At 35.9% G+C, this 26,950-nt stretch overlaps 1 protein-coding gene across 3 annotated transcripts in view; it reads left to right on the forward strand.

The window, feature by feature from the left end:
* The window catches only part of LOC150092574 (terminal uridylyltransferase 4-like), a 583,753-nt gene that overhangs the window by 141,650 nt on the left and 415,153 nt on the right, over nt 1-26,950 (forward strand). For all 3 annotated transcript variants that reach the window (XM_090414413.1, XM_090414412.1, XM_090414414.1), the window contains exon 7: nt 23,081-23,274. In XM_090414413.1, the coding sequence (XP_090270539.1) occupies nt 23,081-23,274 (194 nt within the window). The remainder of the gene's footprint in view (nt 1-23,080; nt 23,275-26,950) is intronic.

Genomic DNA, 26,950 nt, shown 5'->3' on the forward strand with positions numbered 1-26,950 from the left:
TATCTATTTAGTTTCTAAGACCCATGTATTCAGAAGAATAAATAATAATTTTTATTATATACATATAGATCGACCAGAAACTAACTAATCATTCTCAGTGCATCAGCATAATCACAAAGTGAAGGTAGAAGAAAGAATGGTAACCCTATTTATTCTATTTACAGAGCAGGGTCGTGTGCCAGAATGCCACTTTCTGGATGGTTACAAAATAACATAAGATTACAATTCAGGCCAAGGTTAAATTAATTGATTGAAATATAATTAAATCTAGATAACGAATTGAATGATACAGCATTATATTAGAGAAAAAAGTGTGTGGGGGGGGGGAAACATAGGAGGATACAGTATTGCTTGCAATTTATGAGCATGGGACCCTCGTAAATCTTGACAATAGAGAGGTAGTCATTCCAATTTAAATTGGATAGTCTGTTACCTGTTCATGGTGGAGGTGGTCTCCCAGTAATTGTACTGGCCCTTTTCATTCTACCTCTTTTTTTTTTTTTTTTTTTTTTGCTTTCTTCATTTCTTCAAGTTATTGTCTCCATGGCAAACATGGAGACAATAACTTGTCTCCATGTTTGCCATGCAGTGTGACATCTGGAAAGGGGGGGGGGGGGGAGATCCTGGTAGTCTGGCACTACTTTGTCCTCTGCTTCAGCAGGACAAGTGGTCCTGGATCAATCAACCAGTAGGCTTCCCTGCAAATGTCAGCAGCATTGCAGTAAATCCCTCACCCTATGGTTTGGGATCGGGACCTAAGGCTTGTTGTGGTGCTGATATAGTGTCCAGTGGTAGCCCTTGCATTACACTCCTGAGTGCAGTCATTGCTTGCCATTCACTGGGCATCCATGTGTGGCCCAGTGGTGGGTGGTTAGCTCTGGCACCAAACAAACCCCTTCAACATGAATCCTTCATCCTCAAATGTTTCAGGGAGTCTAACAAAATTTCAGCAATTACTGATTCCATAGATATATCATTTGATGACAGAAGTAAAAAAACAAAAGCCACATGATACCAGTATAATTGTAAAAGTTTTCTGATCATTCATGCAATTGATGAAAAGCCAATAGAGAAAATGTCACTTTCTTTATTCTTCTAAACCTTTTTGAATTTCAGGTTCTTTGAAAACAGTTAGAAAATGATATTCTGGTGATATCCTTATAGAAATGTCATGTCAACAACATTTTGAAAAATTGTTCATAGCAACATCAATGGGTGGAATACCAATTACAGTAACACCTCATGAAACACTCAACTCTTCTAGAGGAGTGATCTCAGAATGAGTGAGAGGTGTGAGACACATCCTGATCCATAGGGATGTATTTGGATCTACCCAGAACATCGCCTGTACTTTTGATACACCTGAGCCTCCTCCTCCATCTGCAGAAGCATAGTATCTCAACTGTCCGGTTATACTCTACATTCCTAATCCACTAATATGCTTTTCAATGTCAAATATGGGCATACCAAAACCACCTATCGTGGCTCTACCATCTGTGCGCAATGTGATATAAAGAGCACGATGACAAATCCTGCTCTGTAAAGAAAGCTAAATGTATGAACTGTGAGGGAAGCTATACAGCCTATTCCTGTGCATGTCAGAGGTAGAATGATGAAAAAGAGACACTAAAGATTAAAGCAGAGCAGGCATATAAGCAAAATATATCAGGATGAAAAAGGAAGTTAGCCACTACAACACCTGTCCTGAAATCCTCTTGTGTTGAGAAGATGGCAGTTTAGAAAATGTCAACAGCAATTCAAACTTGTATGTCTATCCCACCATCTGATAATTTCATCCTACCTGAATTTTATGATGATGATTGCTTCTCTGTTGAGTGCATCAATCTCATGACCTACAGTCTCACTCCAGAAACAACTTCAAAAATGGTTCCATTTGATGGGAACCCACTTGTCAAAAAAATTATCAATCAGCTAATGCCTTTTTATTCCTGTATAGGGAGTAGGCGAGGCCGTTTTACTCCTTTCTAACTTTTGGAGACTGAGTGGGCAGTTCAGTCTCCACTGGTATCCAATCAGAGATAGCTGGCCCAAGGCTATCACTAGTTAAGCGGCATGCAGTGAAGAGAATGGCTCAATAAGTGCTGCCATCTTGTAGTCCCTAACCCTAACACAATATATTTTTAATGTCTGAAATAGTATTGGTTCTGCGGTCAATTTTCTTGCGTTTCTGGGAGAAAAACTCGCTTGCCCGTGCCAGAGATTGACTAACTCGGGAACCAGTCAAAAAAAAGGCTTAGAAGAATTTTCTCTAGTTGCCGACTAGACTCGAAACAAAGTCTTCCTTTGTGTGGTCAAGCGCTGTGGTGTGCAAGCACCACAACCACTGAGCTACACAGGCTCCGTTAAAAAAAATTAAGGTAAGAAAATTACTTAAACCACCAAACATCTACCAAAAAAATGGATACTTTGGTGTCCACTGAAAGTAAATTAACCAACTGAACCTGACACATTGCATGTATGATTTTTTTTTCCAGAGCAAGAGATTGACACTGGCTGTCCATACTTCCTAAAGTCAGTTGATAAATATAAACCTGATAAAATTAAGTCCTTAACCTCCTGGAATTTAAACAAGTCTATGAAATCATGATAATAGGAAAATTTTTACAATGGAACTCTTGTGGTTTTGCCAGAATACCAATGATATCAAAATTTTGCTGCAGAAACACAAGCCTTTCTGTTTCTTGCTGGAAACATATTTAATATCTAGAGCAGGGGTTCTCAACCTTTTCCAGTGGCATACCACTATATTTAATTCAAGAAATTAGATGTACCAGTAAGGCAGTGGCTCATGTACCACCAGTGGTACGCATACCATGGGTTGAGAATCCCTGATCTAGAGGATCCTATCTTAAGGAATTTCGCTGTTGTATGTAAGGACAGAACTGGAGATGGTCCTGCTCGTGATGGAGTAGCTATCTTATTGGGCAATCATACTCCTTTCCATCATGTATATTCTTATTACTGTATTTTCAATTTATTTATCACGAAGTTATGAGATAAATAAAATGATATTTGATAATCTTGCAACTGTCTGAGCCTGTACTTATGGGTGACTTTAATGAGCACAACACTCTTCAGGGTATTTCCCCATAAACGGGCATGGTCATATCATTCAATAGGTCCTTGACAATAATGATCTCTCCCTTTTGAATGTTGTACTCAAAACCTTCTTCCATGTGCCTACTTGCTGATATTGTGCACTAGATTTTACAGTCTGCTCCCTTGCTATTTTGCTCACATGGGATGTTGAAGAGGACATATATGGAAGCAATCATTTTCCTGTTCTTTGCACAATGTCTCCACAGGAACCATGTTCTCCTACATGGATCCCCATGTGGAAAATGGACCAGGCTGATTGAAATGCCTTTTACCATCTTTCCAGATTTAATGCTGCTATAGTCAGTCAAACACCTATCAATGAATCAGTAAAGTATGTAACAAATTGTATTGTCCAGGTAGCGACAGCTTGAATTCCAAAAAAAAAACAAAAAAAAAACATATTGATTTACACTCTATCCAAATCCTTGATAGAATCCAGAGTGCCAGGCAGTCAAAAAAGATCAAGACAAAGTATGAGGTATATTTCTTAGATACTCCACCATATTAAACTTAATAGCTTTTGAAGGTGCTCAGTCCAAAGCATGTTATGCAAGATGTCAGAGTGAAAAACAATCTTGGATCCATTTTACCTCATTAGTACTCAAACATCCAGTGTAAAAATTGTATGGGATAAAATCCAGAAAATGAAAGGTAGATACAGAAAACACCCTTTGTCTACCTTGGACCATAATGAATGTGTTGTTGCTGATCCCAATGCTATTGCAGACACTTTGCGAGAAACTTTTTCCAGAATCTCAGCAACAACTTCATATCCTACCGATTTTTTAATATTGAAGAGCAACAAGAAAATGAATGGCTAAATTTTTCTAGCAATGAGAATGAGCTTCAGCTGTATAATCAGCCATTTGTTAAGGAGCAACTAAAAAGAGACCTTTTTTCTCACCTCAGTGCAGTGGGTCTTGATGATATCCATTAGAATCTCTTCCTTTTGAATGATGGACTCAGTATCTTCTTCCATATGCCTACTATACGATGTTAGTATGATGAGAGACGTTAATTTTCTGTAGATCTCCTTTTTTCTGAATATATAACAGAATACTTGCAGAGGTAGAGTTCATGGACTTTTAGCATGAGTCATTTGTCATCACTGTATGAAAATCAGAAAGGATCCAACACAAGCAAACAGTTATTGACTTATTGCTCTGATCAGTTGCCTTTGTAAGATATTAGACAAAATATTTAATGCCAGACTTCTCTGGAATTTAGAAAGCAAACAATCTTCTCTTCAATACTCAATGTGGTTTTTGAAGACATGGTTCTCCTTTGGACTATTTGGTCCATTTAAAAACTTGTATAAGCGATCCATTCCTGAAACAAGAACATCTAGTTTCAGTATCTTTTGACATGAAAAAAGTTTGACACAGCCTGGGGATATGGCATATTAAAAGAACTCTATTACCTAGGTCTCAGAGGACACCTTCCTGTCTAACCAAGTTGTCTTAGTCAGAGTGGGAAGAACGCTATCTCGGCCCTACCTTCAAGAACAAGGTGTTTCTGAAGGCTCTGTCTTAAGTGGTTTTTACTGTCAAACTTAACTCAATCACTAAACAGAATTCTTCCACTGTAGACATTGTTCTATATGTTCATGAATTCACAATTTACTGTCACGTTCTTGTCACTCATGAGGATAATTGAAGACAACTTCAACAAGCAATTAATAGTGTCTCTCCATGGGCTCTTAGTAATGGTTTCAGGTTTTCAGTAGAAAAAAGTGTATGTGTACATTCTGTGAGAAATGCACACTTCACCCAGATCCTGTGTTAATAATGGCACAAACTGTTATTCCAGTAGCAAGAGAATCCAAGTTCTTGGTACTTGTCTTTGACAGAAATCTTACATTCCTTTCACACATTTATCAACAAAGAGAAAAGTGCTTCAGATCATTGAATCTCTTTTACACTCAATCCTCTACTGAATTGCTTGCTGATCAATCCTCATTGCTTTGTCTTTATTGTGCACTTATACATGCAAAGCTGAATTATTGGTCTCAAGTCTGTGATTCAGCAAGGCAGAGTAGCTTGTGGTTGGATCCCATCCATCATCAGGGTATTAGGATATCTACTGGTGCTATTTGCGTATCGTCAACTTAAAGCTTTTATATAGAAGGAAATAAACCAATTCTATCACTTAGTAGGGAACAGTTTTCTCTTAACTATGCTCAAAAATATAATTTTTTTTCCAGAGCATCCTACGCAGACTAGTCTCTTTTCTCTGCATTGGGGGGGGGGCTCAGTATCACTCACGTCAGACTACCGTATGGTCTTTTGGTATGAGTATTAAAGAGATTATGGAAGCTGTTAGCAGGAACGCTGACAACATTATCTCCACCAAACATAACAACATTCCCCCATGGCAGGTTTGCACTCCATGTAACCTCTCACTTTGTCAACTACAAAGGTCTCATACATCATCACCTGTCTGCCTTCATTTGTTTACTGCACAGAAAGCAGCCTGTTCTGATTTCTTGTTCATATCTACTGCTGGTTCAAGATTAGAGATTTCTGGCTATGCTGTTGGGTTTCTTGACATTACTGTCTCCATCCAGGTTCCACTTGATTGCAGTAATTATACAGCAGAGTTACATGCCACTCAGCTTGTAATGGTGCATATAAAAAAAAAACTGCTTACCAAAACTGGGTAATTTATACATATGCTTTGAGTTCTTTACATGCTGTCACCTCTCTTATGTATAATTCACATCCAGTGCTTTATGTGATGTTACAACAGTTTTACAAAATGAAGATTCTTAATTTTGATGTTTGGTTGTGCTGTTTTCCCAGCCATATTGGAATTAAGACTGCAGATGGCTGCTGAATCAACTAATACTTTTTTTTCCATGCACTTTTTTACAATTCCCTACACAGACTACAAACATTTTATAATATTAAAGCTAATTTCCTAGTGGCAGTCATTATGCCAGGAAGCACTGGCAAACACATTGTATGATATTAAGCCTGAAACTAAGCATTCGCAATTTAGTCATTGTGGAAACAGAAGAGAGGAATTTTTTTTTTTTTTTTCCTAAGCTTTATATAGTAAGTCCGGTGATAAGATTTATATGTTTATTATTCATAGCTGTATTTTTAAAGGAAATTACAACATAGACTACTATATTAACTAAAATAAATTTAATTAGTATTTCCAATATTACAGAAAATTTACACACACACACTGGCACACACCACCACCTGTCTCAACAATATGGAATTATTAAAACTTTATATAACAGAGCTAAATTAATTAGTTCACATAACAGTGCCCTTCTTACTGAACTTGACCATCTTTATAAAACTTCTTAGCCAATGGCTAGAATTCCTGCCATATCCAAAAAATATTAAAATCCCCCCCCCCCCCCAAAAAAAAAATCCTGCACCCTCTCCCCTCTCCAAAAAATAGAGATTTCGCCAAAGCCATCTATTCCATATATCCAAGGCACATCTGAAAAACTAACAAAAATCTTAAAAAAATGCAACTTTTCAACCATGTACAAACCATATAAAAAATTCACATCCCTTATCTGCTCCACCAAAGGCCAACCACGGTCTTTAGATATACCAGATGTTTACCAGGTCCCTTGTAGTTGTAAAGTACCCTATTAAAGCTAATAGGGTAGTTTACCAAATTGGCTAAACAAGCAGACAACAAACATCAGAATTGCTGAACATAAAGACTATCTGTTTCCATCACTAGTGTCACTCATACTTTAGTCACCATACATACAATACACATGAAAAAAGCGACATTTGATCACGGCAAATATAAATATGAAAGACCTTTTCTTGAATCTGCTTCTGCTTTACAAAACTATCCTAACTTCAGCAAATTTGATTGCATGAAACTGCCCCAAATTTGGGAATCTCATTCACTTCAGCCCAGCAACCAAGGAGTGTTGGACTGAATTGAGCCCACTAGACGACACTATTTAGGACTTTATGCCCACTGTCAGTAAAAATGCTTCTTCTTCATTATTTAACATAGTGCATGCATGCATTCACATATCTTATGTGTTTTATTCCCTGATGATGGCAATTTGACTTTGCCGAAATATTGGAAATATTAATTAAATTTATTTTAGTTAATATAGTAGTCTATGTTATAATTTCCTTAAAAAATACAACTCTTCATAAGTCACCCTCATCTTTCACATCCTTATTTACTGAGGGCTGATGACCCACCTATGTGTGAAAAATGCTACACACGTTTTACAGTTTGTCATTCTGGTAGAGTGTCTGTACTTCACACAAGAGAGGAATGAAATTTTTACTTACGTTATTTCCTTGAATACAACTCGCCCTCATGTATATCTCACATCCCTGAATTTAATTTACGAAAAAATAAATTTAACTGTTTCACATATAGTTTTAACATGAAAAAAAAAAGTTTAAAACTTTAAGAAATAGATAGCGAATGTTGTTATGACAGTTTCAAATATTTTGGAATTTGGTAGAAGAGAATCGCCATTTCAACTCAACAATCGTTAGATTGCCTTTGTCGTTGAGTCATGCGATCTTTTGTTAATACTGCACCAATCATATGTATAGAGATGGAGGCAACCAGTAGAGGAAATGCAGGAGTAAGAACATTGACTTCTACTTAAGTTTGAATTTCGTGGGAAGGGGGGGGGGATTAAGATTCCGAGATCATCATTAGAATTGTTGTGCAACTGGATTTTGAGAGCTTGGGACTTGATTTTGCCAGAAATAATTAATTTAATTACAGAAGCATTGTCACAAAATAGTCAAATATATCGCATGATGAAGGTGAGTGGCCGATCACATAAATAATGTTGATAATTAAAATTTAAATGCATTCATTTTATAAATAATGTGAGCAATAAATTATAATGAGTACTGAGGATTTAATTATAAACGGCAATTTAGTTTCTTCCTGAAAAACTTTGGTTTCCAAAAATCCCCACATATATCTCGCGCTGCAACTTTTTAACTTTAATTTTGGGGGAAAACAAGTGTGAGTTATATTCGAGTAAATATGGTATCTGGCTGAGCCATATACACTTGGACAGATTTTATCAGACTTAAACAAATTGCATGACTTTTTTTTAACTTTAACTTACAAAGAATTAATTTATACAAACCCATTTGATTATAACTTCTATTTATATGTAGATACCACATTGCTTAACTTAATTTTTTATGCATACATATTATATATTAATGAATCTCTTTATGACTGTTTGCTGTGGTGTAGTATCACCTTTGTTCTTTGTGAACCTTAAATCAAACCAACCACTCTCTTTAAGTAACCATTCAAACCTAAACCTGCACCTATGTGAAAGGCCAGTTTTGGACCAAAGGATATTGTGGTCGTTGTCCACTCCTTGCTGGCCAAGGCCAGATTTAGCAGGTTTATTGTTGCTGATATAAGATTGGTGTTCTTGTAGACATTTTCAACAGAACATCCTGTTTATCCAAAGTGTGAACAGAGTCACTCCCAGTGCGCTTCGTAAACACCAGAGAGGGAGGGAGAGGGCTGTTTATCTTTCATGGATGTGTGGATGGTAACCAAGAGAAGATTTTGTTGATGAAGTAAAATGTAGGAACTGAATTGTATCTTTTCAGGATCTTAGCAGTCGTCTCAGAGAGGTCTATGGTGTAAGGGTTAGAAACTCGCCATAAAGGTTCAGTGTTGTTTGGGATTGTCTTCTGAGTGCCCAGGATGCATTTAAACTTCCTTGAGGTGAAGCTTATTCTATAGTATGTGCTTCACCTCAAGTACTTTTGTAGTACGATGCATTGGATGGTGCTTAGTTTTTGGGAGAGCTTGGGATTTGAAGATGTCTATTTTTTTATTTTTTTTTTTAGATGGATGATGTGCTGAATCTTGTTGTATGTGAATGCAATTTTATGATGAACAGAAGTACTAAGTATTCCAGAAGGGGTACTCAAAAGGTCTGTAGATTAATTTTCCATCTACAAAAGTCTTTGATGCAGATTGAAGAGAATAGGGATTCCTGAAGATGCTTTAAACAGAAATTAGCCAGTGCAGGTGACAAGGAGCTCCAAATGGTGGTTCCTTCAATCTGTAGAAATGGTTTCTGCAGATGAAATAGCTTGTGTGCATGATAAAGTTGAACAGTGTGACTGTGTCTAAAGGGAACTCCTCTAATAACCGTTGAGATTATCATCCATAAGGTCTGTAGGCTAAAGAGCTAGGTTTTTTTATTTTTGTAAGAAATTCTGATGAACCTTTTGCAGAGGCTCGTGTGGCCAATGTTAGGAATTTAGCTAAGTAATAGGATTAGGGTATCTATGCAGTCAACAGTGGACCTGAGTAGAACTTCCTTATGGATTTTTGGTAGGTAATAAAAATATGGGGTTCTGAAAATGGGTCTTGAATATTTTGATAATGTCTTCATCTCAGCTGATCACTTCGTTGAGTAAGGAATTAAATTTGTGGATTTGGTTTTTGGTAGGGTTCTGAGTATTATCCTGGTAAGTGGGTTCATCTTGTAACAGAAGAGAAATTTTTCAGTTGTACTTGGTGGCATCTATGATCACTACAATTTTAACTTTGTCTTCTTTAGTTATAATGAGCTGGTTTTTATTTTCAAGGATTTTATGGCTTTGATTTCAGCTAGAGATAAATTTGGGAAGGGAAATTTATCTCTGAGTAGTACTGAAGAAACTTCTATTTGGAGTTTATTAGTGTCATCACTTGAGAATGAGGTAAGGTTCCTTTCATTGTTATGGAGGAAATTCAAGTATGGAATTCTTTTAGGCACTATAGCATAATCATGGCCTTTCATGAGTACTCCAGTTTCTGTGGCAGTGACAGAATGTCCAGATATATTGACAACCCAACTGTTCATTGCTGTGTTGACCTTGGTTGGTTTTTGCTTTTGAGCAAGCAAGTCAAACTTACAGGTGAGAACAAGTATTTTTATTGTATGATCATTGGAGAGATTGCCTAGATATTTCTAGAACCCAGTTGAAAAGATCAGTGATTAAGATTGAGGATATTGTCTCTTGAAGAAAGGAGATGTTGTGAATGTTGAAGGCAAAATCACATTTGCTGGCTTGTAATTGATTGCATACAGTCGCATGGCTAGCATTGATGTAAATGCGATGAGTACCCGACAATTTGATAATTCCTTTGATTAACAATCTTTGAGTCGTGGCATTGTTTTAAAATAGAAATCCTTGATTATTGCTTAGCTTGTTAAACAGAAAATTTGACATGTTTACTTGTATTGGTCATTTCTTCCCCTTGAAGGATAATTAAATTAGTTTTAATGGTATTTGTGATGGTATAAAGTTTATTAGACACATGCATTCACAAGAATAAGTAATATATTTTATTATAACAAATATTTTGACCAGAAACTAGCTGGTCATCATCAGTGCATGAGCATAATCACAAGATGAAGGCAGAATAAAGAATGTTAATCCTCTTTACCGAGTTGAGCCATTTGCCAGAATGCCTCCTTGTTGGTGGTTAATTAAAGAAGATTAAATTAAGTGATTGAAATAAAATTAAATGTAGTTAATGAATTGAATGTCACAACATTATATTAGAGCAAAAGAAAGGGGATGGGTACACTATTTCTTGCCATTTAATAAGATGAGACTTTCCCAGATCTTAGCAATAGAGAAGTTATTCCAATTTAATCAACAAACTTAATTCATAGCTCAACAAAGTGATCATTTGGGATGAAGACACTATCAAAATATTCAAGGCCCATTTTGGTAGAACCTGACATTTTTATGGCCCACCAAAAATCCATTAGTAAGGATCACTTAGCTAAATTCCTAACTCGTCTTTTAAGCTTCAGTATTGGCCACACACAAGCCTCTGTGAAAAATCCATTAGAATTTCTGAACAAAAAAAAAAAAAAACCTAACCCTTCAGCTTACAAACCTCATGGTCAGCTTTAATATCCAGTCTTTATTTACCAGTAATCATGTCTGATACCATCTGGCTGATACCCTCCAACTGTTATCTGAAGAGTTAACCTAACCCTGTAGACACAGTTGAACTGTTCAACTTTGTCATACACTCGGGCTATTTCATCTGCAGAAACCATTTCTACAAACAGATTAAAGGAACCTCTATGGCAAGCTCCTAGTCATCTGCACTAGCCAATTTCTACTTAGAGCATCTTGCAGATCCTTAGTCTCTTCAATACAACCTCAACCTTTCTTTTAGGTACAATATATAGACAATGTGTTTGCCATCTGGCCAGACGGAAGTATCTCTGCCTACCTTTTTTTAACCATAATCAACAGCCTTCGCCCATGCATCAGTTTCACCATGAAGAAATAAATGGATGGAAAATTAACCTTTGTGGGCATCCTTCTTTTGATTATTCCCCTTCTCAAATACTTGTTACAACTGTTCACTGTAAACCTACCTACCTTCACAGGCAGCTACATGCCACAGGATCCAGCACATCAATCTCAGAAAATAGGCATCTTCAAATCTTTGCTCAAAAGTAGCACATGTGATCTGCTTCAATTTCCACATCCTCCAACAGGAATTGAACATCATCCAGTGCATCATACTGTAGAATGTGCTTCACCTCAAGGAAGATTAAATGCATGCCGGACACTTACTAGCCAGTCCTTAAAACCCCTGAACCTGTATGGCGAGTGTCTTTCTTACATTACAGACATCTCTGAAATGATTGCTTAGATCCTGAAAAGATACAGCAGTTCCCACATTTTTCACGATCAACAAAATCTTCTCTTGGTTCTCATTCATGAAAAATAAGCTACCTCTCTCCTTCCCTTTGGTTTAACAGGTTTATTGAGTGTCTCCACTCATTCTTTAGACAAACAGGATGTTCTGTTAAAATATGACTACAGGAACACCAATCATATATCACCAGCAATAAACCTGAGAAATATGGCCTTGCTCAGCAAGGAGTGAACACTGACCATAATATCCTCTGGTCCAATACTCATCTTTTACATTAGTGCAGGTTTAATTTTGAACAGTTATTTAAAGAGAGTGCTTGAAGCACTTCTACGTATCCCAAATTTAAATGGGAATGATCTCCTCTCCATAGCTAAGATTTGGAAGGGTCTCATTCCTAATTAACGATAAGCAAGAAAGGCCCCCCTTTTTTCAATTCTCTAATATAATGCTGTGTCATTCACTTTTATTATTGAAATTTAATTTCATTTCACTCACATGATTTAATTAATTTTGTTTTGTAACTGCCCACAGGGTGACATTCTGAAATGTGACTCTGCTCTGTAAATAAGATTAACATTCTTTGTTCTATCTTCGCCTTGTAGCTATGCTGATACACTGATAATGACCAGCTAGTTTGTTGGTCAAAATATTTACTATAATAAAAATCATTGTGTATTCCCATGAATACACACTTCTTAATAAACTTTATTATGTCACAAGTACCACTAAAACTTGTATTTTTGTCTTTCATTTTTAGTGGCCCGTTTTGATAAGTTTTTATTAATTCTTTTTATAATTTTATATGCAGTCTTGTTATCAGTATTTCACATGTAGTATATAACTAAGTGACAATTCATATATAATATTAGTGATATTATATATGAATATTATTCATATAAGTGCCACATATTTGTTGAAAAGGCCCAACAATACCTAAATTTAACCCTGAATACCTAAATCTAGCCCTGAAGTATTCAAAGTTTTTGTAGTATGCTAAACAAAGGTGATATGTAAAAAAAAACTCACATAATTGTGATTTACTTATTATATTAATTTTTTTAAAGTAATATAAATATTGAGTGTGCATTTTTTTCATCAATAGGCTTTAAAATTAACTCTATTTAGATGATAAAGCATTTGTTTTGAAATTTGTATGTTTGCATTTAGTAATGTTATGGACCTAGTATTGCAACAGAAGAATGCCAATAGAGGCGAGAATCTCTTGAGAATCACATTATGTATCAATAATAAGTCAAATGGAAGGCTTATAACATGGGATAATAAAGGTTTCGTTCCCAAGCAAGCAAGATTAATTTAATCAAATATGCACCTATTTTTCATACATATTAAGGCATCAGAGTTGTAAATAAAATATTCAGTAGGTATAAAATAAATAACTATTACATTACTTCTTTATTTTCATGATTAATACATTGTGACCATGGTATCTTTATCGCATCTTCTTTATCCAGCATGCTGAGATTGTGGACTCGTAGAAGGCTGAAGGCTACTTTTACAAGAATCTCTCAATGACAACCTGACTTGCAGTTTTCAACTTCAGTATATAAACTCCTTCTTTTATCTTTGTTTTGAAGATAAATTCATGAAATTCTTCAGTGGCAACATGATCTGCAGTTGCAGACTCTCGATTGTTTTTCATCTTTCATAAGATTGTCATACAAATTTTTTGCCTTCCCTTGTATGACCACCCCAGACAAAGATGTGTTCTGCTGTTTCTGATGCTCGATCCATATAGCTAGCATCCTATCCAATTTATCAATTGCATAATATCAAGATTTCATTCATAATCATGGATAATTGAGTGCTCTGCGAATTGTATCAACCATTATCAATGTAGAGTCGCTCAGTTCCACAGCCTTTTGAATGTTAGTGCTATGTTCACCTCTATCAAACTGATTCAGAATTTCCAACTTCATCTCTGAAGAAGGGATTTCTAAGGTCTTTTCTTCATGTGTTCTTCATTTGCATTCTTCTTTTCACTCTAAGTTTCATTTGTTTTTCTCTTGCCAGACATCTTGCTCAAAGGGTGCAGAAGTTATTTACAGATAAAGACAAATATCGAATAGACTGGTAAGGCAGTAGAGACATAAAATGGACACTGGGCCATTGAACACAGTGAACAGGTGAAGACAAAGCTCATTTGTCGAAGCCTCCGCACCTTGTATAGGAAACAGTGATGGATCTTGTGTACCACAAGAATGAAACTGCATATATGTGAAAATGCGAATAACGAAATCACATATAATGAGTCACCTGTATAAAGAAAACTTGTATATCTTTTAAATAGTCAGCTTGCTTATCTCAATGTTGCAATCCTTAGTGAGTTACTTAGAAATGTCATTTATATACATCTTGTCTATTTGTAATATTTTGCTGAACCATATATCATTTTAACGTATAATCACTGTTCTGGAAGTAGCCTTGTTTTCATCTAAATTTTCCTTTGAATCTCAGTAACAGGTAGGCACACTGATTCTGAGTCTTGTAACAGCTGCTACCTTTACATGTCAAGATTCACTTCAGTATTGCAATTAATCTCTTAGTTGTATCTGCAGTCTTTGCTATATGGTCCTTGAACTTCCTGTCTACTAAAACTCCAAGATTCATATCCTTATCTGTTTCTTCTAGTATAATTCCACCAATAAAATGTGACATTATGTATCTAATCACAATCTAGTCATGATTAACATTGAAATGACAGCCATTTTCAAATGCCCACAATGCCAGCCTGTTCAAATTATTCTGCAAGTACTGCATATCAGCACCACTCCTGATTACCCTACCTATTTTGCATCATCATCATCAGCAAATAGCTGTATGTTGCATAAAATCCTTCCCGGTGTCATTATTGTACAGATTGAATAACAGTGGATTATGAACTGAACCTTGGGGCACAACACTGCTTACCTTGAATCCATTTTGTGATGAAATATTCACAAAATATTAGTGGTTTATATTGCATTTGTGATTTCATTATGTAATTTTACATGTATGGTCATTTAATCATGTCTAACAATTACCATATTAATACATTTTGGAAAATTATGGAGACAACTACAGTGTTTGAGTAAAACTTTAGTTTTATATAAATGAAAATCAACACTCCATGTTTTGACCTTCATATCAAGGTCAACTTCTGGAGCATATACACTATATACAGAGAAACATTCTGCACTACAATCTACATGGTTTGCTAAACTTACTGACCAACCGTTACAACAATCATTGGCCTCACCTCTGGTAAAAAAAAAAAAAAAAAAACCTTTACTACATCAACGATAGAGACCTATTATTATCTACTGGTTACAAAATTACATTGGGCTGGAGAGCAACATGTTTATATATATATATATTAAAAAAATACTATGGCTACTCCTTCTTTTCCTTGATTTTCATTGCCTGAATATACAGAGCAAATATGATGTGAGCAAATATGAGAATGGGGAACTGGACAATGAGACTTATTATGCCTATGGTCCCACAGAAGGCTCTATTAAGGTAGAAGTGGAGGAATTTTTGAGGCTCTAGACAAAACTACTGACACAATAAAATAGGAAAAGTTGATCCTTGTTGGGGATCTAAATAGCTGAATAGGAAGTGATTGTCAGATATACAAAAATATTTTGGAAAAATTTGGAGAAAAGACCATCGCTAATAATAATGGCAAATACCTGTTGGATTTCTGCTCAGGACATGGACTGGTTATTACTAACACCATGTTCCATCATAAAAATGTGCACAAATTCACATGGAGAGAAGAGGCATGGAATAAGCAAAGTCTCATTGACTATGTTATTGTTGATAGTGATGTTTTCTCCCTGGTGCAGGACACCAGAGTATACAGAGGATTTGAAATTGGAAGTGATCACTATTTAGTCTTGAGCAGGATAAAATTGAATTTCATATTGAAACGAATAACACGTAAGAAAGTTTTAAAGCGAATAAAAGTTGAGTAGCTTTCAGATATGAACTGTAGACTAAAATACACAAAGATTATTGGGGAAAAAATGAAAGAGTTTGAGAACAGGAACCAAACCTTGGAGATTCAGTTGCAATCCTTGAAGAAAACCCAGATTGATTCAGCCAGAGAGGCATGTGGTGAGGTTGTGTGCAGGGATAAAAAAATCAGAACTCCATGGTGGACACAGGAAGTTAGAGAGGCAGTGAAGAAAAAGAAGAAAGCATATCAAAAGTTCCTGCAAATAAGTCAGCTTGTGCTCTTAGAGAATACAGAGACAAATGTAATTAAGCAAAACACTGTGTAAAACTAGCTAAGCAAAAGCATGGCAGGACTTTGGCAAGAACATAGAAAATAAATATCAAGAAGGTGGTAAGATATTCTGGAGATTGTTTAAGAAGCTTAGAAATGGAGGAAAGAGTGCTGTAAAAGGAGTTAGAGATGATAAAGGCGACATGAAAACGGGAGAAAAAGATATCCTTGAAGTATGGAGTAATTATTCGAAAAATTGCTAAATGAAACAAGTAGTGATAGCACAGTGGTAAAAAACACTCAAAAGGCATACAGTCAGGAATACATATCCATATTTGAAGTAGAAAAAGCCATCAAAGGCTTGAAATGTGCAAAGGCAGCAGGAGTAAATGATATTCGACCAGAAATGCTGAAGTATGGTTATATAAAAGTCTTACAGTGGCTGCGCAGCATAGTTCAGAAGGCCTGGATAGAGGAACGAATTCCTGATGATTGGAGTAGAGCTTTAATAGTACCCATATATAAAAAGGGAAATAAAACTGAATGTGAGAATTACAGAGGTATTTCCCTACTGAGTGTTCCAAGCAATATTTATGCCAGTATAGTTGAGAAGAATTGTGGAAGAAAAGCTTGGTGAAGAACAAGCTGGATTCAGGCCAAATAAAGGCTGTCATGATCAGATTTGTAGTTTAACAAATAGTTGAGAAATCATGAGAATATAACAAGATCTGTAGTTAAGTTTTGTCGATCTGGAAAAGGCACATGACAAGGTGCCAAGAGAGAAGCTATTCAATATGGTACAGTTATATGGTGTCAATGGGGCATTATATCAAGTAATACTTAGTCTTTATTGGAGTTGCAAATCAGTAGTGAGAATTGAAGGAAGTACAGGAAGATGGTTTAATGTTAAATCTGGTGTGAGACAAGGATGTACATTATCCCCTCTGTTATTCATTATCTATATGGATCACTTTATGAAGGAAATTGGTATTAAACATGATATCAGAATTGGAGATGTTAATGTCAGCTCTTTGCTTTATGCGGACGATGTTATACCTCTAAATAAATCCACTACAAGTTTGCAAGATTCCCTGACTAAATTGAATAACTGTTGTAATAGATATGGTATGAAGGTCAGTAATAAAAAGACAAAGACAATGAAAATAGGTGCAATCGTTGAAAATGTCAACTGTGTTGTTTACGGAGAACCTGTGGAACAAGTAAAACTTTTCAGCTATTTAGGCATGATTTTTAGTGAAGATGGTAAATTAAATATAGAAATAAACAACAGAATCCACAAAGCTGGAATGGTAGGAAATTAATTGAATAAATTCATATGGAACGAGAGAAATTAGTCGGACATATACACGACAGTTTTCAAACCAGCTTTAACTTATGGATCTGAGAGCTGGGTCAGAAGTAAAACACTTGACCAAAGACTAGAGACCGCAGATATAAGAGTCCTGAGAAAGATTATAGGCGTGAACAGATGGCATCAATGGCAATATCATATTAAAAATGAGGATATTAGGAAAGAACTTGATGTTGTCAGCATCCAGGAATGCGTTAGTAGAACTAATCTCAGGTGGTATGGTCACTTAAACAGAATGGGTGAGGAAAGATTAGCAAAACAAGTGTTCTCTGCCAGGTTGGCAGGAAAATGACCCAGAGGAAGACCAAGATATAGGTGGATTGATACTGTACAAAGTGCCTTAGACGATAGAAATATAAGATCTGATAATTATTAAAACACTTAAGGAATTGAACAACGTAGTTAAGGATATAAATTAAATTAAACTTTAATGAATATTTTCCGATATTTCGGCAACGTCACGTTGCCATCTTCTAAAGTAACTTTAGGGAGTCCGTAAATATTTACGGACTCCCTGAAATACACAAAGAAAATGTGCCATTACGTCCCATAGTGGATAGCATTGATTTCCCCACATACAAATTAGCTAAACATTTTGCCAAAGAGCACACACACTATACTAGCAACACACCATCACACATAAAAAAACTCAGCCCATTTCAAAGCCAGCATAGAAAACCTTACACTCCAACATACTGACATAATGGTCAGCTTTAATGTCTCCTCTTTATTTACAAATGTCCCACTCAAGGAAACTTTAGAGCTAATCCAAGTTAAATTTTCTCCTGATATCTCAGCCTTATTTCAGTTCACAATGAACTCAGGCTATTTCGTTTGGCATGGAAAATTCTACAAACAAATAGAGGGGACAGCCATGGGTTCACCACTCTCCCCACCCTTGGCCAATTTCTTTATGGAGACCTTTGAAGAAAAAGCCTTAGCCTCTGCCCCACAAAAACCAACCATATGGCTTCGCTACGTTGATGATGTGTTCGCTATTTGGCCACATGGCTCTGAAACACTTCTCTCCTTCTTAACACACTTAAACAACCAACACCCCACAATCAAATTCATTCTGGAAAAAGAGGAAAACAACAGCCTCCCTTTCCTAGACACACTAGTCATCCACCAGCCTAATGGAACTTTGGTTTTCTCAGTTTACAGAAAACCCACCCATACAGGCAGATACATTCACCAACAATCCCCCCCCTCACAACAATATGGAGTAGTGAAAACACTATACAACAGTGCTAAACTAATCTGTTCAAATGACTTGGCCCTAAACACTGAACTAAATCACATCCTCAACACTTTCTCAGCCAATGGCTACCCCCCCAAAAAAAATCCGAAAAATATTAGAACCTACAAACCACAGATCCCCTCTTCCCCTCCACAACAAGGATTACCCTAAATCCATCACCATTCCCTACATCCGAGGCACCTCAGAAAACATTACCAAAATCTTAAAAAAAACATGACCTGACCTCTGTTACAAACCTTACAGAAAATTGGCATCCCTTATCCGCTCCACTAAAGACCAACCACTTCCCCTAGACCTACCTGGTGTTTACCAGTTCCCTTGCAGTTGTAAACTGTCTTACTTTGGCCAAACAGGCAGGACAGCAAATATCAGAATTTCGGAACACAAGGACTACATCCGTTTTCACAAATACAGTCATTCTGGCCTTGCAGACCATGCTCTGGATACACGCCACAGAATACGGTGGAAGAAAGCTACAGTGATACACCGTAGTAAATACAAATTTGAAAGACTTTATGGAATCAGCCTCGGCCCTAAGAAATTCTCCAAACCTCAACAAATTTGGCTGTATGCGACTGCCCCAAATTTGGGAGGCCTACATCAGCAGACCTTCAGCCCAACGGCCAAGAACACCTACTTAGCCTGCCAGAGGGCACCATCAGGACTGTTAGGAGAACAATAGCTTCATCTCTTCATTCCCAGTTTCTGTGTTGTAGTGCCTACGTGCACGTAACTTTTTTTGTAAGTTCCTTTAGAAGATGGCAACGTGACGTTGCCGAAATATCGGAAAATATTTATTAAAGTTTAATTTAATTTATATCCTTAACTACATTGTTCAGTTCCTTAAGTGTTTTAATAATGCATAACCAACTTATATCTTGACAAGTAACAGACTGATTTGGAAGAAAATTGTAGATAGGAAGTTAGTAATGATGTAAATATTTCATATAGTATTATCATATCCTGTACACCCCTTGAGGGTACATATCAGGAATTTGATGATGATGATGATATTAAAAACATGATTATACATATAAATTTCAACCAGTTGGTATGGAATAGTTTCCAATACTATCTGAAAATTGTTTCAAGTCCTCAAGTATGCTAGGTACTAAGTATTAAGTAGTTGAATATGTGCCATCCAGATTCTTGGAATTTTCATGCCACTATTATTGTTGATGTTGGTGGCATGAAAAAAAGACACATTAAATATAACAGTTGTGGTTAATCAGAATTTCGCAGACTTCTTTAAATTTTCTTTCATACCAGGTTTTTGTATGGTGTAAAGTGCAGGTACTTTTGCAATCGATTTGGCGTAAGGTGTTGAGAGCGTGATCTGGGAGGCCTGCTTCACCACAATTGTTATATTTAATGTCTTTTTTGTTCTTTTTTACGTATCGGGATTGTACGTCCAGTTTCACCAATATAAGGTAAGTTACAGGTGCAGTAGATACAATAAACTCCAGGATGTGCCAATGGGAAGGAGAGGATCCTTAGAGGAGTTAAATATTTTTTTTTGATTTTGTCGGTGGTTTAAAGGTGGCATTGAGATTATAATGGTGTAGGATTCTATTGATTTTTTCTGATAACTCTTTAATGAATGGGGCGGCTGTGGTTTTGCTGTAATATAATTTTTTTTTTTGATGCAGTTTTTTGAAGAACTTTATTAATAGTATTTTTGTTATAGCCATTATTTATAAATGTGTTGCTAATAATTTTTAATTCTTGTTTAAGAGCTTGCTGATTATAGCAAATTGTAATAGCCTGAGTTTTTAAGGGTGTTAATGACTCCATATTTTTGTGATGGGTGGTGGTATGATATAGCATGTATGTATTGGCCAGTATGTGTCGGTTTGCGGTAGACCGTGAAGGATAGATTACCCGAAGGAAGACGTGTGACCAGTGTATCCAGAAATGGGAGTGAGTTCTGATTTTCAATTTCGATAGTAAATTGTGTGCATTCATGTTGTTTGTTCAGGTGGCTAAGGAATGTGTTTAATGTTTGTCGCCCATGTGGCCAGATAACGAAAACATCGTCAATGTATCTAAGCCACACTGTAGGTTTTAGAGTGAAGGTGAAGGAATCGAGCACTTTGCTCAAAAGCTTCCATATAAAAGTTAGCAATTGGGGGCGGGGGGGGGATAGTGGTGAGCCCATGGCCATACTTTCTTTTTGTAGGTAAAATTTATTTTGCTACATGAAGTAACCGGAACTTAGTACGTGGACAAAGAGGGCCGTAATGTCAGGCGGAAATTTGTTCCGTAGGAGAAGAATTGTGTCATTGATTGGGACATTTGTGAAAAGGGCAGAAACGTCGAAACTGACTAATAAATCATCTTTGCTGAGTGTTATGTTTTTAATTTTGTTTATAAAGTGTTGTGTGTTCTTTATATAGCAGGGGGAATGATGTACCAATTCCTTGAGTGTTGACGCTAATTTCTTGGCTAGGTGATAATTAGAACTATCGGCCGAAGAGGAACGTTTTGTTTGTGTACTTTAGGAACACCGTATATTCTGGGAAAATGGGCATAATGGGTTATAAGTTTTTTAACAGGGTCTGACAACCAAGAAGCGACGGACTTAAGTAATTTCCCAGTTTTTTCCTTTATTCTGTTAGTTGGGTTTTAGTTTACAAGCTAATAGGTGCTATTTTCGGAGACTAGTTGATTCATCTGATGGATGGAGGTTGACCTGTCAAGGACAACAGTGGCATTACCTTTATCCTATTTTGTTATAATTATATCTTGATTAGCTTTCAATGACTTGATTACTGCTAGTTCTGTTTTTGTAAGATTGCTATGCAAGGTTTTCTTATTATTCAGAATACTGCTGGTTTCTCTTTAAATTTTATCGGCTATATTAATAGGAAGAGACCTGATGCCTCTTTCTATGTGGTATATGAAATCGAATTTATTAACAGTTTTAGGTTCTATTGTGAAGTTAAGGCCTTTATCAAGTAGTGCAAGTTGGCCGTTATTTAAAGTGTGGCTTGATAAGTTGATCACATGACTTTTGCTTGCAGGTGGTTGGTCACTCCTTGTCTCACTTGTTTGTTGTTCACTGTTGGAGCTGTGTACTGTAGAGGAGATCTCCTGATTGGTTGGATTCGTATGATTGGCAGTCACATTTCGTTGTTTCAAAATGTGAAATTTGGCCTTAAGTTTTTCTTTATTATTTTCTAGGATATATTTAGTTGAATTGTCATAGAATATCTGGATTTATATAACTCAATAGTTCGGATTGCAATTTTGAAATATTGCTATTTTTATATCCGGATTTTGAGTTATTGCTAGATTTTTGTAGGCTGTTTGAATTTGCTCTCTAAGTATTGCCTTCTCTGTGTGAGCATAGATACGAAGTGCTTTAGTGGACGAAAATTTCTTTTTCAGCTTGTTGCAGTTAGGAATAAGATTACTGTCTCTGTATCTCTTTAAAAAGGACAGCCGATTGATCAAAAGGGACACACGTATCTTTAGCTCACCGTACCAGTTGCAATGCTTGTGAGTATCATCTCCATAGATGATGAGAATCCTTTCTTTTAGGCTTACACGGTGATCAGAATACATTTTGGAAAATTATGGAGACAACTACCATGTTTGAGTAAAACTTTAGTTTAATATAAACATAAAGCCACACTCAACGTTTACTACATCAACACTAGAGTCCTATTATTATTATTAACTATTGGTTACAAAATTACATTGGGCTGGAGAGCAGCATGTTTACATATATATATATATATATATATATTATTATTATCTATTGGTTACAAAATTACATTGGGCTGGAGAGCAGCATGTTTATATATATATATTATTATTATCTATTGGTTACAAAATTACATTGGGCTGGAGAGCAGCATGTTTATATATATATATATTATTATTATCTATTGGTTACAAAATTACATTGGGCTGGAGAGCAACATGTTTATATATATATTTTCACCAGAGGTCAGGCCAATAATTGTTGTAACGGTTGGTCTGTAACTTTAGAATGCTCCAGAAGATGACTTTCATATGAAGGTCAAAACGTCGAGTGTTGATTTTGGTTTATATTAAACTAAAGTTTTACTCAAACATGTTAGTTGTCTCCATAATTTTCCAAAATGTATTCTGATCACCGTGTAAGCCTAAAAGAAAGGACTGTCATATTAACAATAACACTGATATTGTGTGTGTGCATATGTGCATGTAATAAAGAGAGAGAGAGAGAGAGATTTGTAGAAGAGTAGGAATAGAACATATGATGTCATATTAATAAACTTCATTGTATTGCTGTATGCTTATTTACTATCTATTTTTCTTTTAGTTATACGGATTTTTATATATAGTCAATATCTATTAGGCTTGTTCAGTGATCAATTTTGATAAATGGTACATTGTGATTTATATTCTTATACTTACTTTTTATTAGATGGAGGTTTCATGAAAGTCCATAGTGAATTCCATGAGAAGATTCCTCGGATTCATTTTAATGTTCACAATATGAAATGTAATATCACTTTAAGTAATGGATTATCTACCCAAACTACAAAACTTTTGGCTTCTTATGCAGCAATTGATAATAGAGTAAAACTGTTAGGTGCTTCTTTTCGTTACTGGGCGAAGGTATGATAATTAAGTTTTCATTTATCCAAAATTCCAAGTAAATATTTAGGTAACTTAATTGTTTTATATATTTTTATTTATTTTCAATCGATAAACTGGAGAATGAGAAAGAAGAAACATGTTGATTCTATTATTCACTTTTATTCCTAAAAGCCATTTATTTATTTTTTATACATAGTAATGATATGGTTAATTTTTTTCCTAATATGTATGCATATATATATAAAGTCGATTCTCACTATAACAAACATCACTGTAATAACTGGATATTGGAAATTCCCTACAAAAGCACTAAAGATATAACACTCTGCTAAAAATAAATATTAGACTTTTTCAATATAAAAAACATTCTTCAGATCCCTATGATTTTATTATAGTGAGAGTTGACTATATATATATTATGAGGACATAATTTAAGAAATGGAGTCAGGTATAAAATATGAGGTAGGTTCTAAAAGTTTCAGGCCTAACATACAAAATTCACGCCAATTTTAAAACGCTGTGCCTGACAGATAGCACTATCTATTGGGAGCTTAATGTAATAGTTTCAACTCTCTACCTGAGACATTCAGTTGGAGGCACTGGTTTAACTAATATGTGGCACACTAAGTGGCTGTAATGTTAAAAATTGAGCTGCACTATGATAAAGTTTTTCACCAAAGAATGGCTTTCTTCAAGTGCTATCAAACAGCAACTGGACGATGTTTATATGAGGAAGCTTCTCCTTCATGTTCCACCATGAAGGAATGGGCTAAACAGTTTTGCCTAGAAAGAGAGAGCATCAAAGGTGATCCTTGTGATGGTTGGCCTGTGGAAGTGATGACTGAGGAAAATGTCTCTCTTGTTGAAGAGGAACTGCTCAGTGACAGACAGCTGAAGCTCAAAGAAATCTCAGCAAGGTTGGGGCTTTTTATAACAACTGTCTTTTGTATTCATGAAAAGCTTCACATGACAAACCTCGGTGCAAGGTGAGTGCCTCGACTTCACTCTTCAATTCAGAAGGAGCATTGGGGAGGGAACCTGTTCCTGCAAGATTTTAGAGCTTTGCCAAGGGACTCAGAGAGAAGTGCCAGAATCCATTGTCACTGGGGATGAAGCCAAGATCCACTTTTCAAAACGGAATCCATAGCGTGGCACAAACCAGGTGAAGCACTGCTGAGAAAAGCCAAGATCACTCAGTCCACTAAGAAGATCATGGCAAAAATCTTTTGGGATAGCTGGGGAATTCTTTTGATTTACTTCCAAAAAAGGAATATCACTGTGAATGCAGAATATTATGCTTCACTCCTACACAAACTGTGCAATGCCATAAAGGAGAAGAGGAGGACTGCTGAATCATGGTGTTCGCTTACTTCACGACAATGCTCCAGTCCATGTAGCTATTGTTGTGAAGGACTGTGGCTTCCAGGAGATTGAACGTCCACCCTATAGCCCATATCTAGCACCCAGTGACTACCTCTTCTCCAAACTGAAGAAAGATCTTTGAGGAAGAAAATTTCCAGATGACAATTAAGTGAAAGATGCAGTTTTAGGCCATTTTGCAGACAAAAGTACAGACTGTTTTTTCAGTGGCATTGCAATGTTAATTCAAAGATATGAAAATGTGTTAAAAATAAAGGGAGATTATGTTGAAAAGTGACACAGTTATTTTTTTCTTTCTCTCACCTCTAAAAGTTAGTCAAGACAGATACTTATGGAAGCACCCTCGTAAACTGGAACTTTGAAATTTTTATGTACAGAAAATCAATAGTGTAACTATAATATGCGTGAATGTAACATTGTAGAAAAATTTCTGTGTGTTTCATAAGTGCTCTCTATCATGGCTCTGCAACACGGGGCTCGCAGGCACCGAAGTGCCTGCGAAGCATATTTAAAGTGCCTGTTACTGTGCCAGATATTGAAGCATCGACAAACCTTCAAATTTTTTAGTTCGCATGCGAATCGCACATCACCAGTTATGGGTTACACACTTCTGTGACTGTAAGCTAGTAGCCTGAATTAGAAATTAGAAATTTATAAATATAAAAAAATTATATAATGTTAAAATCACATCAGAATGATTAAACATTCTGGAATTTAGTTGATAAAAATAGCTATTCCTTATTAAGAAAATGTGCTCTTCTTAAAATATATTTGAAGTATTTGAAATCCAAGCATCAATCATGGCTCAATGATTCTCATTTAGATCACTGACTAAGAACTAGAAATTCCAATTACATGCTACATATAATAAGTTAGCTGAACATCTGTAATGTGAAGTATCATGTTAATGGGTTTTTTTTTTTTTTTTTTTTTTTTGGTTTTTTTGAAGTACATACTTAAATTTGTAAATAGAATTTTGTATTAATAAATTCATTTAAAATAAATGTGTATTGAATGGACTTTAAGCTTACAACTTCCCTTCCAGCAAAATTAAGGTAAAGTGCCCTTTGTCATAAGTCAGCCATTCGGGTGCCCTTTTTAGTGAAAAAGTTGCCAACCTCTGCTCTATACTGTTATAGATCAATACAACCAAACATTATTATCTAACAGGTATCATAGATTCTTTTGCAGTTAAAAATATGAGGAGCATCCAGATAATAGAGTGAAACTGTTTTAAGATCTCTTCAGAATTTACCACCAAATAAGATATAGGAAAGGGGTCATGTATGGTAGCATAGAGTGTCAACATAAAATTGTCAACAGCCAGCCTATTAACTGATTGTTGACTGTTTTACTTTTGTCGCATTATTTTTGGTTTTCTATGAATAATTTATAGTGAGTGCTATGATAGAAAATCCCACCAGTTGTGAGGTTTGTGGTGTGATACAGTTTTTTTTGGCAGAAAACAGTAGTACTGCAGAAATTCACCAATGACTGTGTAAAGTTTATGGGCCTAACATAATGAGTGATAGTAATGTTAGGAGCTTTTTTAAAGACGGGCACAACAATGTTCACAATGAAGGGTGAAGTGGCTGGCAAAGTGTGATGACAGACAGTTTTAATGGAATGAGTGAACACGAAAATTTGTGAGAATCGCCGTTTCACAATTACAGAACTTTCTTTTGAATTCCTGGAAGATTCACGCTCAGTCATTCATGAAATTCCAACAGAAAAGCTGGAGTATAAGAGGATGACTGACATACATAGTAGCAATGATTGGAATTAACACAAAAATTTATGGAGTTGTGCCGAAATGAAGGAGATGAGCTTTTTTTCTTTTATCATGACTATTGACAAAACATGGATTTTATACACAAACATCAAGTCAAAACAATAATCATTGCAATTCATCATCTCCGAATGCAAAATTATGGCTACTCTCCTTTGGAACGTAAAAGGGATCTTGCTCATCGATTTTCTTCAGCAACCACAATTAATGTTGACACGCATATTGTGAAACACTGAAGAAACTCAGACGAGCATTTCAGAACAAAAGACAAGGGATGCTATCATAAGGGATCGTGCTTTTGCATGACAGCGTGCAGGTTCATACTGCTGCTCAAACTATCCAGCAAACTCAGAAGTTTGGGTGGGTACTTTCGACCATCCACCCTGCAACCTCAACCTCATGCCCAGCAACTACCTCTTGTTCCTGCATATGAAGCAGTGGCTCCCCTCTCAGTGATTTGAAGATGAGCAACTGAAGAACTGCATGACTCAGTGGTTGAACTAACTGGCATCAGACTTTTTTTTT

This window comes from Typopeltis vanoorti, chromosome 25 (assembly GCF_054136105.1).
Source record: "Typopeltis vanoorti isolate ZY-2024b chromosome 25, IOZ_Tvanoo_1.0, whole genome shotgun sequence".
In the NCBI taxonomy this organism is placed as follows: Eukaryota; Metazoa; Arthropoda; class Arachnida; order Uropygi; family Thelyphonidae; genus Typopeltis; species Typopeltis vanoorti.